The sequence below is a fragment of the Dama dama genome, chromosome 1, assembly GCF_033118175.1.
Source record: "Dama dama isolate Ldn47 chromosome 1, ASM3311817v1, whole genome shotgun sequence".
In the NCBI taxonomy this organism is placed as follows: Eukaryota; Metazoa; Chordata; class Mammalia; order Artiodactyla; family Cervidae; genus Dama; species Dama dama.
The window spans coordinates 47508055-47526461 of record NC_083681.1 but is presented as its reverse complement, the minus strand read 5'-3'; the positions used below and the strand labels follow the sequence as shown (position 1 = coordinate 47526461).

At 35.7% G+C, this 18407-nt stretch overlaps 1 protein-coding gene and 1 non-coding gene across 2 annotated transcripts; both read left to right on the top strand.

Annotated features, from left to right (window-relative positions):
- Positions 1-7636: 7636 nt before the first annotated feature.
- Positions 7637-8620, top strand: LOC133051086 (olfactory receptor 52N4-like). The gene has a single exon (XM_061135826.1). It carries the CDS (start codon positions 7637-7639, stop codon positions 8618-8620), a length of 984 nt encoding a protein of 327 aa, XP_060991809.1.
- A 5645-nt stretch (positions 8621-14265) lies between these two features.
- Positions 14266-14337, top strand: TRNAC-ACA (transfer RNA cysteine (anticodon ACA)). The gene has a single exon. It is a non-coding gene; the product is annotated as a tRNA-Cys (tRNA).
- The last annotated feature ends 4070 nt before the right edge of the window (positions 14338-18407 follow it).

Sequence of the window (18407 nt, the reverse complement as noted above, 5' to 3'; positions counted from 1 at the left end):
TATAATAATATGTATATTATAATATATAAAGAACTATGTGGTACTGATGAAATAATTTATAAATATTTAAATGAAAAAATATACAGTGCTCATGAATATGAAAATATCAGTTCTTTCCAAATAATATGCAAATGCATATATCAGTCAATTTTTTACCATAAAGAAGTTTTGTAGATCTACAGGGGTCTTATCTAAGGGTGAACAAGTGGCAGGTCCTGGGAAGTGGGAGAGATTTGGTAACAGGGCTTTTGGAAAAATCACATTAGGAACTTAACAGTTGTTTCTGACTTGGTGAGCAGTTAGCTAGGACATGCAACTACACGGGGATGTAGTATTAGTGTGAGGATCCCACAACCAAACAAATGGAGGCAGAGGCAGAGATTCAATGAGGCAGCTTAGCTAAACATTTAGTGCAATCTCCAGACATACCCAGAAATAATGTTTAATCTAGGCACACCATGGCAATCATGTTGACAAATAAAATTAAACACCACAATGAAAGGAATCAATACATGCAAAAGTATGAATTTTGAAACATCCTAAGTGAAAAAAGTCAGATAAAAATAGTTCATATTTTGTCATTCCATGTACATGAAATGGCTAGAATAAAAGTCATAGAAAAGAATGCCAATTAGTGTTTGTCCTATTCTGAAGGAAACAGGCAATAGAAAATGATTCTTAAAGAGTATAAACATTGCTTTTAATGCAATGAAAATATTCTACAATTAGGTAGAAAGGTAGTGGTTACACGTCATTGTGAATGTACTAACAAATGCTGAATTGTCCATTTATAAATTGTTAAAATAATTCATTTTATGTGTTTCATCTTAAATAAAAGTAAAAATATTAAGCAAAGTATTTTTCTATATGTATATTTAATATTATCATTTCTTGTATAAAAAAAAATCTTAGCTGCCCAAGAAAATTGCAGAGTTTACCTTTAGTATGCTGTCATCCAAGTTTTTGTCAAAAACACATATACTAATGTATATTAAGAAGTTTGATAGAGAAATATTTATCAGAAGAGAAATGTTACCTCCACTTTATAGAAATTAATGGTGTTTTTAATCTCCTTCCAAAGTCATTTTATTTTTACACATTAATCAGAATATATGGATATTACTGTTATTGTCTAATTGAAGGAATGTAAATCTAGAATCAATTGTTGTATTTTATTATTGCTACTATCGTAATCATCACTTTTATATTTAATTATTCCTAACCTAACACATATGCATAACAAACCAGAACTTTTGATGTCATCTTAGAAAGCCATAATATTCCTCACCTTCAGTATCACGAATTCAATGGACATGAGTTTGAGCAAACTCTGAGTGACGATGAAGGACAGGGAAGCCTGGTGTACTATAGTCCATGGCATCACAGAGAATTGGATATGACTTAGCAACTGGACAACAAATTCATTTGAAAGTAAATTTCTTGAAAATCAGGGTGCATGTTATCTGATTTTTGAAAGTTCCCAGTATGATTTAGGGAGTACTAGATCCTTATGATGGTTTAGACATGACAAAATAAAACAAATAAAAGAATAAATTAATGAATATGTGAGTGATTGAAACATTCTGTATTGAAGACCTTTCAACTTGTGTCTTAGAATGACTTCCATGGAAAGAAACAATACTCTGCAATAAGTACTGAAATCATCCACTTTTACTAAAACTGATTTATGTTCATTGGAATTCCTCTCCATTGAGTACATTCTCATAGATAAATGCATGCATAGATACAAATTTATGGAATAAATCCTTTATTTATTATCATGTAGCTATAAGAGTGGAAACCTTTTACTCTTTTTCCTCCTCTCATTAGGTTACCTTGATTGCTATACAAGCATCTGTGCCTTCAATGTTCTGAAACATCCCCTTGAGACATATAACACATATTTTTCTTAAACGACCAGTTCAATAGTATAGATATCAAGGGATTTCAAAGTTGAAGACTGTGCACGTACATATATTGTTCAGTCGTGATATTTTTTTAACCAGGATTCTGAACACCTGGACTGGTTCATATTCAGTTCACTGTTCTGCCATCCAGAGCTAAGGTATTTAAGGAAATAACATGTGGGAGTAGTGATAGGATATTACTAGTGTAATAAAATAAAGTGGAGAGAGTTTTGAATGCATATAAATGGTTTGTGATACTTTTAGAAAAGCAGATTTGTGTCCACTAACAATATTTGAAGGCAGAATTATACTGAAGGTTGGGAGGTTGGAAAATGTTTATTTCTCCAATTCTCAGATTGCACTTCAATGTAAATTTCAGTCATGTTTATGAATAGCTAATCTGTAGGACTGATTTGTTCAGTTGCACTAGAAATCAGGTATAAATCACCCTCACAACAAGAAGAAATAGGGAAATAGGTTGAGACTATTAGTCATGGTCAGAACACTCTAGCTTTTTACCTTCCCTCCCCTCATTCTCAAATGAAAATCTAATTTTTCTTGGTTCATTTTTAGAAAGACCTAGTCATGACTAAATTTCAACCATTTTAGAGAACAACATTTATCTGGAAGAGTGCACTGTCATATAGAGAGAAAACATGGGTTTTAAAGATTGAAGACTAGATGGTGAGAAAGCAATCTCATTGTCTACAGGGTTTGAGATAGAGAAGAAGCAACAGGTATTCATGTGCTAATGTTACTATAAATATATCTGTCTACATTCACAGCATAATATTAGTTAATTTTCCTTGCGAGGAAAAATAAATTATGATGCATTGAAATCATTTATTATTTGTTTTGGAAAATGTCTTATTTAGTTTGTGGCTAATACTATATTACTTTGATATAAGTATGAATCTGACAGTGTTGCAAATGTATTGAAGATAGGACTTAATTTTTATTGTAACAAGAAAGTTTTGGTAATTAAAAACACACATCTTTATAAAAAACACACAAAAGCTAAAACAGGATATTTACCTGATATTTAAGAAAAATATTCTTCAGAATACAGCAAGTCAGTAATATACTGTTTATTTTTCAGTTATGAATATTTATACTTTTCCTGATTTCTCTACTGTTCAAAGGTATTAAGAAACAGAAATGAGTGTTGATACCATTTTCCCAACAATTTATGGCAATTTAGTATACACTAGCTAAATATTTATCAAAAACAAATTTCAGTGTCTATTTTATTTCAATGGTTATTATATATATGCATAAACATATGGACATATATACATGCCTGTGATTTTTATAGCATTTTTATTTCTTTTAGTAACATCTGTGAAAGTAATCTGAAAAATATAATGTTGTATTCAAACATAAAATGTACCTTTACAAGCCTGACAGAAAGAAAGTTGATTGCAATTTTGATATTGATGGAAACACAACTCTTATATTGTAAATCCATAGTATTCTTTATTTCCAAAGTATGACATGTAAAGCTTCAGCTACTCTTGGTCTTAATAATTTAAAGCAACATCAATGGCACTAAAATAAGAAATTGAGGATCCCCTAGTAAGTTGTGACATGATTTAAATGATGCCCAATGTTTAAATTCCAACTCTGGCTCAACAAACTGAGCAGGAGAATTAAATATTAGTACCTAAAGAGGAAACAGTTTGATACATTAACTTTAACTGTTCTGTATCAAACCTTTGTCTATTTTTCTCAAAAGTGATCTTAATCCAACATTTTCCTGCTTTCATTTCGGCATCGCCTGAAATCAGTACTTCCTCCCAAATTTCTTGATGTGTTTATATTATTTTGGTGTTTTCTGTTTCCCATAAAACTTTTGTGCATACTTTCAGCATGGTTTTCTTTCTGACATGCCTCTTTTTTAATATATGTATCTTAAAAAATAATGCTTTATTGATCCTATTTGCAAACAAATATGTTTATTTTGTCTATCACATTATTTTTCTTGCTTTCTTGAGATTTCTTTTGTTTTCTCTGCTTTATTATGGATTTTTTGGGCATGTACAATTTCTGGTGACTTATTAGATACATATTATATTTTGTTTCTTCTGGTAGTTACTTTATATCTTCCAAATAATAATGTTTGGACTACAGCATTTAGTTTAACAATGTTTAAGTCAAGTCTAAAAGTATAATTCATAATCTGTTAATTCATTAAAAATATTTATTGACATCTAACATGTACGAAGTGTCTTGCTATACAATGCAAGTATGAAGCAAAGTCTTAGTGTTAAGGATTTTATTATACTGTGTATGATTCAAGAATATAATAAGATTTTATAACATCACAATATTAAGCTAGTGGAAAAATTGATTTCATCTACAAATTTATTCTGTGACCATAAGCCAAGTATTTCGCTAATTATATCATATTAAGACGCTTTAGAGATTGGCACTCTAACCTGTCCAAGAGAGTTGAATCTTCATGCAAAATGTAATATAGAGGTTATTTTGGAAAGGATGGGGAAGTGCAAAAAAGGAGAGAAGGCTGTAAATTCACAAAACTAAAAATGTCAGTATGATTTGAATAGGAAAAAGCAAAAGCCAAAAAGAGAAAATACTGCTCTGCCTGTTTGGTCTGCTAGAAATATAAGTTTGCTTCAGGTCTAAGAGAAATTGTCCATCTCTCCTAGAAAGTTTTCTTAATGTGACTCTAATTTTCCCTAGTTTTCCTTTCTATCTGCTCTTATATTACTGTAAGGTTTTCATGTTTGAGTAAACTCTGGGAGTTGGCGATGGACAGGGAGGCCTGGTGTGCTGCAGTCCATGGGGTTGCAAAGAGTCAGACCCAACTGAGATACTGAACTGAACTGAAGGTTTTCACAGTGGCATAGGAAGAGTAATTTAAAGAGTGCTTTGAGAAACATGATTATCCTATATCGCTTTACTATTTCCAAAAACTTTCCTTTTGCAGTGGTTTAACCTGCCATCCTTAGTATAAATACATGAAGATAAAACCAAAATGTAGGTAGAAAAAAAAACTGACTAAGGAACAATCTGATAGCTCTAATACATCTACCATTTTAAACTGGTACTTTTATTTTATGGTGACTGGAAGTTTATTCTGAGAAGAAAGTTTAACAGGTAATATAAATGCATACATTTCAGGCGTGGCAAAGGTCAAGAATGAAGCATCATTAAATATGGGAAGGTTGAATCTCATATTCACATTGAAGTGTGAGATCCTCAGTCTTTCCACTATTTCACTCCAAGATCACTGGCAGCCTGTTATGTAACCTTCCAAGATGTAGATTACTGGATTTTTTTCAGCAAAACATGAAAGTTCCTCAGGAAAAAAGCTATGAACCTGATAACTGTCTCCAGTGAAGCAGAGGTTCCAACCTGAGGACTCAAAATAAATGCTACCAGTTGATGAGACTCACCAATCACTGGTATTTAGAATCAGAAACTTTCTACAACCTCTTTCTTAAGCATAAATTAATAGTCAATCGTTATCATACATTTTAGTAACACTTTCAAATAAAAGGCAAAAAATCTTTAAAAATAAAAATCGAGACAGGCATTAACAAAATAATACATTTGAAGCATATATGTATAATATACACATGTATAACATATGTGTATTAAGTATACATAAAAATATTGTTCTCGGAGTCACAAAATTCAGAGAAAGTAAGATCTTGCAAAATTCATCAACAACCGCACTACATGGGGGTGTAGTGTTAGTGTGACAATATACAGTGTTGACGGACTCTTTTCCCAATTTGGAATCAGTCTGTTGTTCCATGTCTAGTTCTAACTGTTGCTTCTTGACCTGCATACAGATTTCCCAGGAGGCAGATCAGGTGGTCTGGTATTCCCATCTCTTTCAGAATTTTCCACAGTTTGTTGTGATTCACACAGTCAAAGCCTTTGGCATAGTCAATGAAGCAGAAGTAGATGTTCTTCTAGAACTCTCTTGCTTTTTAAATGATCCAATGGATGTTGGCAATTTGATCTCTGGTTACTCTGCGTTTTCTAAATCCAGCTTGAACATCTGGAAGTTCACAGTTCACATATTGTTGAAGCCTGGCTTGGAGAATTTTGAGCATTACTTTGCTAGTGTGTGAGATGAGGGCAATTGTTCTTAATAGCTTTTGCTTCTGTTAGGTCCATACCATTTCTGTCTTTTATTACGCTCATCTTTGCATGAAATATTCCCTTTATTCATTTATTATCACCATTATCAGCACTAAACTTGAAAGCACAGACATTGTAAACTTTTCTTAACTACTTTAGAGTCAGAAAGTAAATAAATGAAGAAAATCGAAGGAAGGAGAGGTACTGTCAAAAGGATCAAAATGTTCTTAGTACCTATGCCTGAGGCTAGAATTTGAGAAAACCTATGACATTTATGGGGCTTCCCTGGTGGCTCAGATGGTAAAGTGTCTGCCTACAGTGCGGCAGACCTGGGTTTGATCCCTGGGTCAGGAAGAACCCCTGGAGAAGGAAATGGCAACCCACTCCAATATTCTTGCCTGGAAAATTCCGTGGATTGAGGAGACTGGTGGGCTACAGTCCTTGGGGTTGCAAAGAGTCAGACATGACTGAACAATGAAGAAATTTTCTACCAAGGGATTTCATTTACTCATTTATAAAGTACAAATCACAACAAAAGACTAAGAGCCAAAAAATTGATGCTTTTGAATTCTGTTGCTGGAGATAACTCTTGAATGTCCCTTGGACAGCAAAGAGATCAAACCAGTCAATCCTAAAGGAAATCAACTCTGAATATTCATTGGAAGGACTGATGCTAAAGTTGAAGCTCCAAAATTTGACCACCTGATGCAAAGAGCCAACTCATTGGAAAAGACCCTGATGCTGGGAACGATTGAGGACAGGAGAGAAGGGGTAAACAGAGAATGAGATGGTTGGATGGTATCATCAACACAACAGACATGAGTTTGATTGATTAAACTTAGGGAGACAGTGAAAGACAGGGAAGCCTGGCCTGCTGCAGTTCATCGGGTCACAAAGAGTCAGACGACTTAGAGACTGAACAACAGCAGCAGCAAAGTACAGATTAATCAAAGATTGCTTTCTGAGCTTGTAGTGAGGACTAAATGCATCAATCTTTGTAAAATCCTAGAACGGTGCCTGGTTTACAGTAAGCATAAATATGAACTCTGTTAGAAATAAGAGCAATATTAAATGCATCCTAACCATGTCTATTGTGTCACTGATGAGTAATTAATAAGATTTTCTTTAAGAAAATACCCAAAAGGAGATGTGTACAGTAATTAACATTTAAATAGGATTAAACAAAAATTAATTAGAAAGACTGCAACCAATTAATTTAATTAAAATTCATGAAGATTTAATTATTTTGAGATTCTTATTCATCAATTATTATAATTTTCTCTTTTGTTTAAAATAATGTTGTTGCAACATATGTGATAGTGCCTGGCATATAATAGGTGATACATATATATTTATTTAATGAATTGATCATATAATGAATTAACAAAGACTACATACCTGGTTTAAGCTATGCGTAAATAAATATTTCCTGGCATTAAAATGTTTGATTCTTTGATTTAAAATGCAAATTTCACAGTGAGAAGAGACAGATAGAGGACTGCAACTGAGATTTCTTTTTCTGTTTTCCAAGTCTAGGAGGGTCAAAAAGCAAAGCAAAACAAAAAATAAAAGTGAAACCATATAAGCTTCTTAGTGACTATACCAGCCTGATCATGATACTGCTGAACCAAACAGATGTGACACCAGCCTGTTTTATTCTTAATGGGATCCCAGGACTGGAGGACATGCACATGTGGATTTCCTTCCCATTCTGTTCCATGTATGTTGTAGCTATTGTAGGGAACTGTGGTCTCCTCTACCTCATTCGCTATGAGGACTCACTACACAGACCCATGTATTACTTCTTGGCCATGCTTTCCTTAACTGACCTTGTCATGTGCTCTAGTACCACCCCTAAAGATCTTTGCATCTTCTGGTTTCAACTCAAAGAAATCAGCTTTGAAGAATGTTTGGTCCAGATGTTCTTTATTCACACCTTCACAGGGATGGAATCTGGGGTGCTCATGCTTATGGCCTTGGACCGCTATGTGGCCATCTGCCACCCTCTGCGCTATTCAACTATCCTCACCAATCCTGTCATCGCAAAAGTTGGGGTTGCCACTTTCCTGAGAGCAGTATTTCTCATTATCCCCTTGGTTTTCTTCACCAAGCGACTACCCTACTGCAGAGGCAACGTAATACATCATACCTACTGTGACCAGCTATCCGTAGCCAAGCTATCTTGTGGAAATATCAAGATTAATGTTATCTACGGTCTGATGGCTGCCTTCCTAATTGGGGGCTTTGACATCCTGTGCATCACCATCTCCTACACCATGATCCTGCGGGCAGTGGTCAGTCTATCATCAGCAGAAGCTCAGCGGAAGGCCTTCAGCACCTGCACTGCCCACATCTGTGCTATAGTTTTCTCCTACAGCCCAGCCTTCTTCTGTTTCTTTTTTAATCGCTTTGGGAGCCATACAATTCCTTCATCTTGTCACATCATTGTGGCCAATATTTACCTGCTCCTACCTCCCACTATGAACCCTATTGTCTATGGGGTGAAAACCAAGCAGATACGAGATTGTGTCCTAAGGATCCTTTCAGGTTCTAGGAATACAAAATCCTATGTCACATATCTTTCAGGGAAGAGATGAAAGGCAGTGGGAAAGAAACAAAGTGACACTTCTGTTGGAAGTTTGATCAGGATCTAAGATTATCTTTGTAAGTGTAACATTTGAGTCAGAACAAGTGAAGGTGCTGATTGAGGCAATGTCTTCAGGATGCCCAAAGCCTTGACACACCCCTACCCTACGTCCACAAACACTGTCTTATGAATTTTTTATCTCCTCACCTCTGTGGAAGACTAGTCTCCTCATTAGCCCAAGTTACAATGAAAAAAACATAGTGGAAATCAGAATAATTATTAAAAAATGAATAATTAAGGAACAGATATCTGTTGTAGATACCAGTCTTCTTTTCAAATAGTGATGGAAAATTTCAGTTGGAAACCTCAACATACCTCTCTCAACAATAGATAGAACAACCATACAGACAACCAACAAGAATATAAAACCCAACAGAAGTTCAATCAACAGTATCTAATAGATCTTTGTAAAACTATTTCCTCAAAAATAGTAGGATATACATTCTTTTTCTCATGTGTACATGAAACATATACCTATAACAAGATTTATCCTGAGCCTTAAGAGAAACCTAAATATTTCAAAAAGATCAAAAGCATATGCTGTGTATTTTCCAGAATGTGACAATAAATAAAAAATTTAAAAAGGACAGGAAAAGCTACAAACATTTGGAAAATATGCAAGGCACTTGTAAATAATCCATGAGTCAAAGAGGAAATTTCAAGGAAAATTTTAAAATACATTGACTAAAAATAGAATTCAATGTATCATAATTTCTGGAACACACTAAAGTATTGTTGAAAGAGTAATTTAAAGCACTCAATACATACATTAGAGAAGAGGGAGAATATCCAAGCAATATTCCAATCTCTCACCTGAAAAATCTAGAAGAAGAATGACAATAAGATCTGGGAGTTGATGATGGACAGAGAAGCCAGATGTACTGCAGTCCATGGGGTCACAAAGAGTTGGACTCGACTGAGTGAATGAACTGAACTGATAACTCCTACAATGGCTACTATTTCATTAGTAGAAGAAAGGGAATGATAAAAAGGAGAAGATAATGAAATTAAAATCAGAAAAATAAAGCTAAAATTAATGAAGCATATAGTTTTCTACTTGAAAATATTAAAATTGACTAACCTCTATCAATATTGATAAGGAAAAAAAGAGAAGAAACAAATTCACAATGCCAGGAATGAAACAGAATATCATGTTGGACTCTGAAAAAATGAAAGGGTAATATGGAAATACAACACTAAACAAATTCTTGACAATTGCCCAGAAAATACACCAAAATGTACTTAATATAAAAATACAATTTCAACAGTTCTGTTACCATTAATGACATTGAATTTTTATTAAACTAGTAATCTCCAGAGCCTTGTATTTTCATTGGAGAATTTTACCCAACTTTTGAAGTATTAACACCAGTTCTATGGAATATTTGCTAGAGAATAGAAAAGACGGGAATACTTCACAATTATTTCTATTAAGTTAGTGTTATTCTGTTACCCAAACTGGAGAAAGACAGAACAACAGCAACAAAATCTACAAAACAATATCTCTTATGATTCCAGATGGAAAAATTCCTAAAAAATACCCAACAAATAAAATTCAAAAATGCATAAAAAATATATACCATTATTAAATAATTAGTCCAGTGGATTTTATTCTCAGCATTCAAGATTGTTTCATTATTCAACAATCAACCACATTAACAGGTTAAATAATAACCATCATGTTATCATATAATTGTTAAGAAAAAGGATTTGAAAAAATTTAAACTCATTCTTTTATATTATTGTGGTAAAAAAAGATAACATAAAAATGATCACTTCAAGGATTTTTAAATTTACAGACCCAGGAGATGTGGTTCCGAACCCTAGGTCAGGAAAATCCCCTGGAGAAAAAATGGCAACTCACTCCTGTATTCTTGCCTGAAAAATTATGTAGACAAAGGAGCCTGGCAGGCTACAGTCCATGAGGTTGCAAAGAGTTGGACACAACTGATCACACACATACACACATACAAACGTAGTAGTATTAACTATATGCACATTGTTGTATACAGATCTCTAGAACTTTCTTTTATCTTGCAACACCAACAGTATATACCTATTGAACTATTCCCTTTTTTTTCCTTCTCCACATTTCTGGTAACCACCATTCTATTTCCCCTTTCTAAAAGTTAGATTGCTAAAAAAATTATTTTAAGTGTAGTAAATACACACAACATAAGATTTACCACATAAACCATTTTTAAGGGTACATTTAAGCAGAACTGAATGAATTTACAATGCTCTAAAGCAGAACTCTAGAACTTCTTCATCTTACAAAGAAGGAACTCTCTACAGAGTGAACAGCAGTTTTTCCATTTCTCCCTCTTCTCATCACTTTGTACCAACTTTCTACTTTTTTTTTCTATGAGTCTCATTATTATAGATGCCTAATATATGTGTAATTTTTGTGTGTTTTTTATGACTATCTTTTTTCACACCGTATAATGTCCTCATGGTTCATTCATGTTGTGACATATGAAAGGATTTCTTCCTTTTCTAAGATTGAATAACATTCTATTGTATGTATTCTTTATTCTTTCAGTGGTCTACTGACATTTAGTTTGCTTCCACTTTTTGTCTAATGTGAATACTGATGAAATGAACTTTGCTGTGCAAATCTCTCTTCAAGATCTTGTTTTTACTTCTTTCGGATATACATCCAGAACTGTGGTTACTGAATTATACATTAATCCTCTTGCTAACTTTTGGAGGAAATCTCTTCTTTTTCCATGGATGCCGCACCCTTTTACATTCTCAACAAGAGTACAGGAGGGTATCAATTTCTCCATATCTTCACCAGCAATAGTTATATTATGTTCGTTTGTTTTTGATATTGGCCACTATACCATGTGTGAAGTGATATTGCATTGTGGTTTGGATTTGTATTTTTCTAATCAAGAACTGATGCTTTCAAACTCTGGTGCTAGGGAAGACTCTTGAGAGTCAATTGGAGAGAAAGGAGACCAACTCAGTCAATTCTAAAGGAAATCAACCTTGACTATTCATTGGAAGGATTGATACTGAAGCTGAAGTTCTAATATTTTGGCCAACTGATGAGAAGAGCCAATTCACTCGAAAAGACTCTGTTGCTGGGAAAAATTGAGGGCAAGAAGAGAAGGAAGGGACAGAGGATGAGATGGTTGGATGATGTCACTGACTCAGTGGACATGACTTTGAGCAAACTCAGGGAGATAGTGAAGGACAGGGAAACCTGGGACACTGCAGTTCATGGGATTGAAGAGAGTGGACATGACTTGGTGACCGCACAACAACAGTCAATGATGTTGAGCATATTTTTGTGTGCCTGATGTTTATTTGTATATCTTCTTTGGAGAAACATGTTTCAAGTTTTTTTTTTGTTGTTGAGATGGTGTTCTTTATATATTCTGATATTAATCTGGTATCAATATATGCTTTGCAAATAACATAACATCACATTCCATAGATTTCCTTTTTACTCTATTAATTTTTTCCTTTGTTGCACACAAGTTTTTAGATTTGATATAGTTCATTTTTCTAGGTTTTGCTTTTGTTTTTGGTGTTTTTGTTGTAATATTTAAGAAACCATTTTCAAACACAATTATCATGAAGAGTTTTCCCTATGTCTTCTAAGATTCTTATTTTTCAGTTCTTGTGTTTAGCTATTTAACTAATTTTGAACTAATTTTTGTATATGGCTAAGGTAATGGTCCTATTTTATTTTTTGTAAATGAGAATATCCAGTTTCCCCAGTGTCATTTGTTGGGGTCCTATGCTGAGGAGAAAAACCCTCTTGGCTGGATAAGAGAATGACTGAAACAGATAGAAAGGCTGGCGAAGCCTAGACTCTGCTCCTGAAAAGCATGTGCCTACTGGTTTGTCCCCAGGAAGGGCAGAAAAAGTCTGTCCTAGCAGCTGTTGGGTTTCCTGTAACTGTCTGTCACGTTCTCCAGTCCCAGGCCAGGTGAACTCTCTGGCCTGACTCATTTCATGCTGCAACATGGTGCTTAATCTGAGGTGGCCAGAACCAGAGAAAAGATTTGACCAGGCTGCAGATGCAACCCATTCCTGGGGCAGAGTCTGGGTGAAGTGGTGTTGGCCATTGCTGACACTTACCCAAGTAGGACCCCAGAAGCAGCCAAGACTTCCTATGGTAGCCACTCTATCACAGCTCACACCTGTGCCCCCATATAGGCAGAAAAACCACAAGGGTCCAGCCTGCCCTGAAGAGTAATCCCGTAGGGCAGAAGCTGGGGACAGTGATCAGATGTGAGAGAAAAACTGGGTCTCTGAAAAGTTATGCTATAAAAATTTATGTACCTTTTTTTGGGAACATCCTGTTTTCAAGCAGGAGAAGGGGACAACACAAGATGAGATGGTTGGATGGTATCACTGACTCAATGGACATGAGTTTGAGCAAGCTCCAGGAGATGGTGAAGGACAGGGAAGCCTGGCGTGCTGCAGTCCATGGGGTTGCAAAGTGTTGGACATGACTGAGTGACTGAACAACAAAACAATGTCTCACAGCGGAATTGTTGAGTCATACAGTAATTCTGAGTTTAAATTTTTAAATTAATTTATTTATTTTAGTTGGAGGATAATTACTTCACAATATTGTAGTGGTTTTTGCCATACATTGACATGAATCAGCCATGGGTGTCCATGTGTCTCCCATCCTGCAATCCTCTCCCATCTCCCTCCCCATCCCATCCCTCAGGGTCATCCCAGTGCACCGGCCCTGAGCGCCCTGTCTCATGTATCGAACCTGGAGTGGCGATCTATTTCACATATGATAATATACATGTTTCAATCCTATTCTCTCAATCATCCCACCCTTCCCATCTCCCACAGGGTCCAAAAGTCTGTTCTTTACATTTGTGTCACTTTTGCTGTCTCGCATGTAGGGTCATCGTTATCATCTTTCTAAATTCCATATATATGCATTAATACACTGTATTGGTGTTTTTCTTTCTGACTTACTTCACTCTATATAACAGGCTCCAGTTTCATTAATCTCATTAGAACTGACTCAAATGCATCCTTTTTATAGCTGAGTAAGATTCCACTGTGTATATGTACCAAAACTTCCTTATCCATCTGTCTGCTGATGGACATCTAGGTTGTTTCCATGTCCTGGCTATTGTAAACAGTGCTGCACTGAACATTGGGGTACATGTATCTCTTTCAGTTCTGGTTTCCTCAGTGTGTATGCTCAGCAGAGGGATTGCTGGGTCACATGGCAGTTTTAATTCCAGTTTTTTAAGGAATCTCCGCACTGTTCTCCATAGCGGCTGTACTAGTTTGCATTCCCACCAACAGTGTAAGAGGGTTCCCTTTTCTCCACACCCTCTCCAGCATTTATTGTTTGTAGACTTTTTGATAGCAACCATTCTGACTAGTGTGAGATGGTACCTCAATGTCGTTTTGATTTGCATTTCTCTGATGATGAGTGATGTTGAGCATCTTTTCAGGTGTTTGTTAGCTATCTGTATGTCTTTTTTGGAGAAATATCTGTTTCGTTCTTTGGCCCATTGTTTGATTGGGTCATTTATTTTTCTGGAATTGAGCTTCATGAGCTGCTTGTATATTTTTGAGATTAATTCTTTGTCAGTTACTTCCCTGGTGGCTCAGATGGTAGAGAGTCTGCCTACAATGCAGGAGACCCAGGTTCAATCCCTGGGTTGGGAAGATCCTCTGTAGAAGGAAATGGCAACCCACTCCAGTACTCTTGCCTGGAAAATCCCATGGAGGGAGGAGCGTGGTAGGCTACAGTCCATGGGGTCGCAAAGAGTTGGACATGACTGAGCGACTTCACTACTATTTTGTCAGTTGCTTCATTTGTTATTATTTTCTCCCATTCTGAAGTCTGTCTTTTCACCTTGCTTATAGATTCCTTAGTTGCACAAAAGCTTTTAAGTTTAATTAGGTTCCATTTGTTTATTTTTGCTATTGTTTCCATTATTCTGGGAGGTGGGTCAGAGAGGATCTTGCTGTGACTTACGTCAGAGAGTGTTTTGCCTATGTTTTCCTCTAGGAGTTTTCTAGTTTCTGGTCTTACGTTTAGATCTTTAAACCATTCTGAGTTTATTTTTGTGTATGGTGTTAGAAAGTGTTCTAGTTTCATTCTTTTACAAGTGGTTGACCACTTTTCCCAGCACCACTTGGTTTTTTGGGGATTTTTGTTTTTTTCCATTTATTTTTATTAGTTGGAGGCTAATTACTTTACAATATTGTAGTGGTTTTTGCCATACATTGACATGAATCAGCCATGGATTTACATGTATTCCTCATCTCAATCCCCTCTCCCACCTCCCCTCCCCCATCCCATCCCTTTGGGTCCTCCCAGTTCACCAGCCCCGAGCACTTGTCTCACGCATCCAACCTGGGCTGGTTATCTGTTTCACCCTTGATAATATACATGTTTCAATGTTGTTCTCTCAAAACATCCCACCCTCACCATTACCCACAGAATCCAAAAGTCTGTTCTGTACATCTGTGTCTCTTTTTCTGTTTTGCATATAGGGTTATTGTTACCATCTTTCTAAAATTCCATATATATGTGTTAGTATACTGTATTGGTCTTTATCTTTCTGGCTTACTTCACTCTGTATAATGAGCTCCAGTTTCATCCATCTCATTAGAACAGATTCAAAAATTTTTTTTTAAATGGCTGAGTAATATTCCATGGTGTATATGTACCAAAACTTCCTTATCCATTCGTCTGCTGATGGGCATCTAGGTTGCTTCCATGTCCTGGCTATTATAAACAGTGCTGTAATGAACATTGGGGTGCACGTGTCTCTTTCAGGTCTGGTTTCCTCGGTGTGTATGCCCAGAAGTGGGATTGCTGGGTCATATGGCAGTTCTATTTCCAGTTTTTTAAGGAATCTCCACACTGTTTTCCATAGCGACTGTACTAGTTTGCATTCCCACCAACAGTGTAAGAGGGTTCCCTTTTCTCCGCACCCTATCCAGCATTTATTGCTTGTAGACTTTTGGATAGCAGCCATCCTGACTGGCGTGTAATGGTACCTCATTGTGGTTTTGATTTGCATTTCTCTGATAATGAGTGATGTTGAGCATCTTTTCATGTGTTTGTTAGCCATCTGTATGTCTTCTTTGGAGAAATGTCTGTTTAGTTCTTTGGCCCATTTTTTGATTGGGTCATTCATTTTTCTGGAATTGAGCTGCAGGAGTTGCTTGTATATTTTTGAGATTAATCCTTTGTCTGTTTCTTCATTTGCTATTATTTTCTCCCAATCTGAGGGCTGTCTTTTCACCTTCCTTATAGTTTCCTTTGTAGTGCAAAAGCTTTTAAGTTTCATTAGGTCCCATTTGTTTAGTTTTGCTTTTATTCCCAATATTCTAGGAGGTGGGTCATAGAGGATCCTGCTGTGATTTATGTCGGAGAGTGTTTTGCCTATGTTCTCCTCTAGGAGTTTTATAGTTTCTGGTCTTACATTTAGATCTTTAATCCATTTTGAGTTTATTTTTGTGTATGGTGTTAGAAAGTGTTCTAGTTTGATTCTTTTACAAGTGGTTGACCAGTTTTCCCAGCACCACTTGTTAAAGAGGTTGTCTTTTTTCCATTGTATATCTTTGCTTCCTTTGTTGAAAATGAGGTGTCCACAGGTACGTGGATTTACCTCTGGGCTTTCTATTTTGTTCCATTGGTCTATATTTCTGTCTTTGCCCAGCACAACTTGTTAAAGAGATTGTCTTTTCTCCATTGTATATTCTTGCCTCCTTTGTCAAAGATAAGATGTCCATAGCTGTGTGGATTTATCTCTGGGCCTTCTATTTTGTTCCATTGATCTATATTTCTGTTTTTGTGCCAGTACCATGCTGTCTTGATGACTGTGGCTTTGTAGTAGAGCCTAAAGTCAGGCAGGTTGATTCCTTCAGTTCCATTCTTCTTTCTCAAGATTGCTTTGGCTATTCCAGGTTTTTTTGTATTACCATACAAATTGTGAAATTATTTGTTCTAGTTCTGTGAAAAATGCAATTGCTAGCTTTGGTGATTCATATTTATACATATATATTTTATTGCATAAGTCATGTCCAACTTCTTGGTGACCCCATAGACCTAGCCTTCCAGGCTCCTCTGTCCACAGGATCTTCCAGACAAGAATACTGAAGTGGTTGCCATTTCCTTCTCCAGGGTTTTTCCTGACCCAGGGATGGAACCCACATCTCCTGCATTAGCAGGTGGGCCCTTTACCATTAAGTCACTGGGGCTAATCATGGAGGTTAATACAGATACATATATATTTTATTGCATAAACACTTGCATATAATCAATGTAAAATATGGTCAACATGTAGCATTGTCTAACTGACTGAACTTAATTTTCAAGTCTCACATACTTGTTTTGACTGTTGACTTATTTTGTTCCATGTTCTTTTGATTTTTTTTTTTTTTAATCTATTTTGCAGTGGGGAATTTTTTTTCTTTTAGGAATTTAAGTTTTCTGTTGAATTAAGAGATAGAAATTATAGTTGCTCTTTCTTCTGGTGTTTCCTCTTATACCTTCCAAAAATAATGTTTAAAATACAGTTAATAATTCTTAAAGTCTTACAAAATCTGAATCATTTATTCATTAACCTCTTCATTCACTCAAAAATATTTATTAATATCAAATATGTGCACATTGTTTTGTCATACAAAGCAAATATTAACATAAATACATAATTCTAATCACTCAGATTTTGACTAAAATCTGGTGAATTCATGTTATTGATACTTTTTATATTATTATGATGTTAAATGAGAAATATATTTCATCTACTGTCAGACATACACCATACCTACAATGCCTGCATCTTTTGCAATTATATTAAGAAAATTCAAAGGACGGCTCACTATTCCATCTGACAGAGGGCTGAGTATTCTTTTTTTATTATTTTTATTTATTTTTGGGTCTGCTGGATCTTCTTTGCTGCAAGGTTTTTTCTCTAGTTGCGATGAGCGAGGCTGCTCTCCAGACGCAGTGCTCAGGTTTCTCATTGCTGTGGCTCCTCTTGTTTTCTTAGAGCGTGGGCTTTAGAGCACAGGCTCGAAAGTTGTAGCACAGAGGCTTAGCTGCTCTGCAGCATGTGGGATCTTCCCTGATCAGGGATTGAACCCATGACTCCTGCATTGGCAGGTGGTTTCCCTAAAACTGAGCCACCAGGAAAGTCCACAGCTGAGTGTAAAGAATGTGATGTTTGAAGCTGGATTTGGTTGTGGTTGGGCACAAAACAGAATAGAACATTGCAAAATTACAAAGCTAAAAATATTGGTGAACGTGAGTAGGAAAGTAAACAACTACAGAAGAAAGAAAGGAAGACACTGATTAGCAGAATTCTAACCATGCATTAGATGCAACATCATTTGTCTTTTCCTCTTTGAGAATTCTCTGGATCTCTTCCAAACTTTTACTTAGTTTCATTTCTAGTTCTATCTGTATTGCTCTTTTCTCAAAAATGTGAAAGTCCTTGGGTTGGGGAGAGGGGGTCTATGAACTAGGAAGGTCAACAGTGAAGCAAAGAGGACCCAACAGGAGCACACAAAGTAGATCCTACCAAGTAATGATATCCACTCATCATCTGCAGTTTCAAATCAGTTTTCCAAAGACTCTTTAAGTGTGAATTAATAGTCAAAGATGAAAGTGAAAGAGGAGAATGAAAAAGTTGGCTTAAAGCTCAACATTCAAAAAACTAAGATCATGGCATCCAGTCCCATCACTTCATAGAAAATAGGTGGGGAAACAGTGGAAA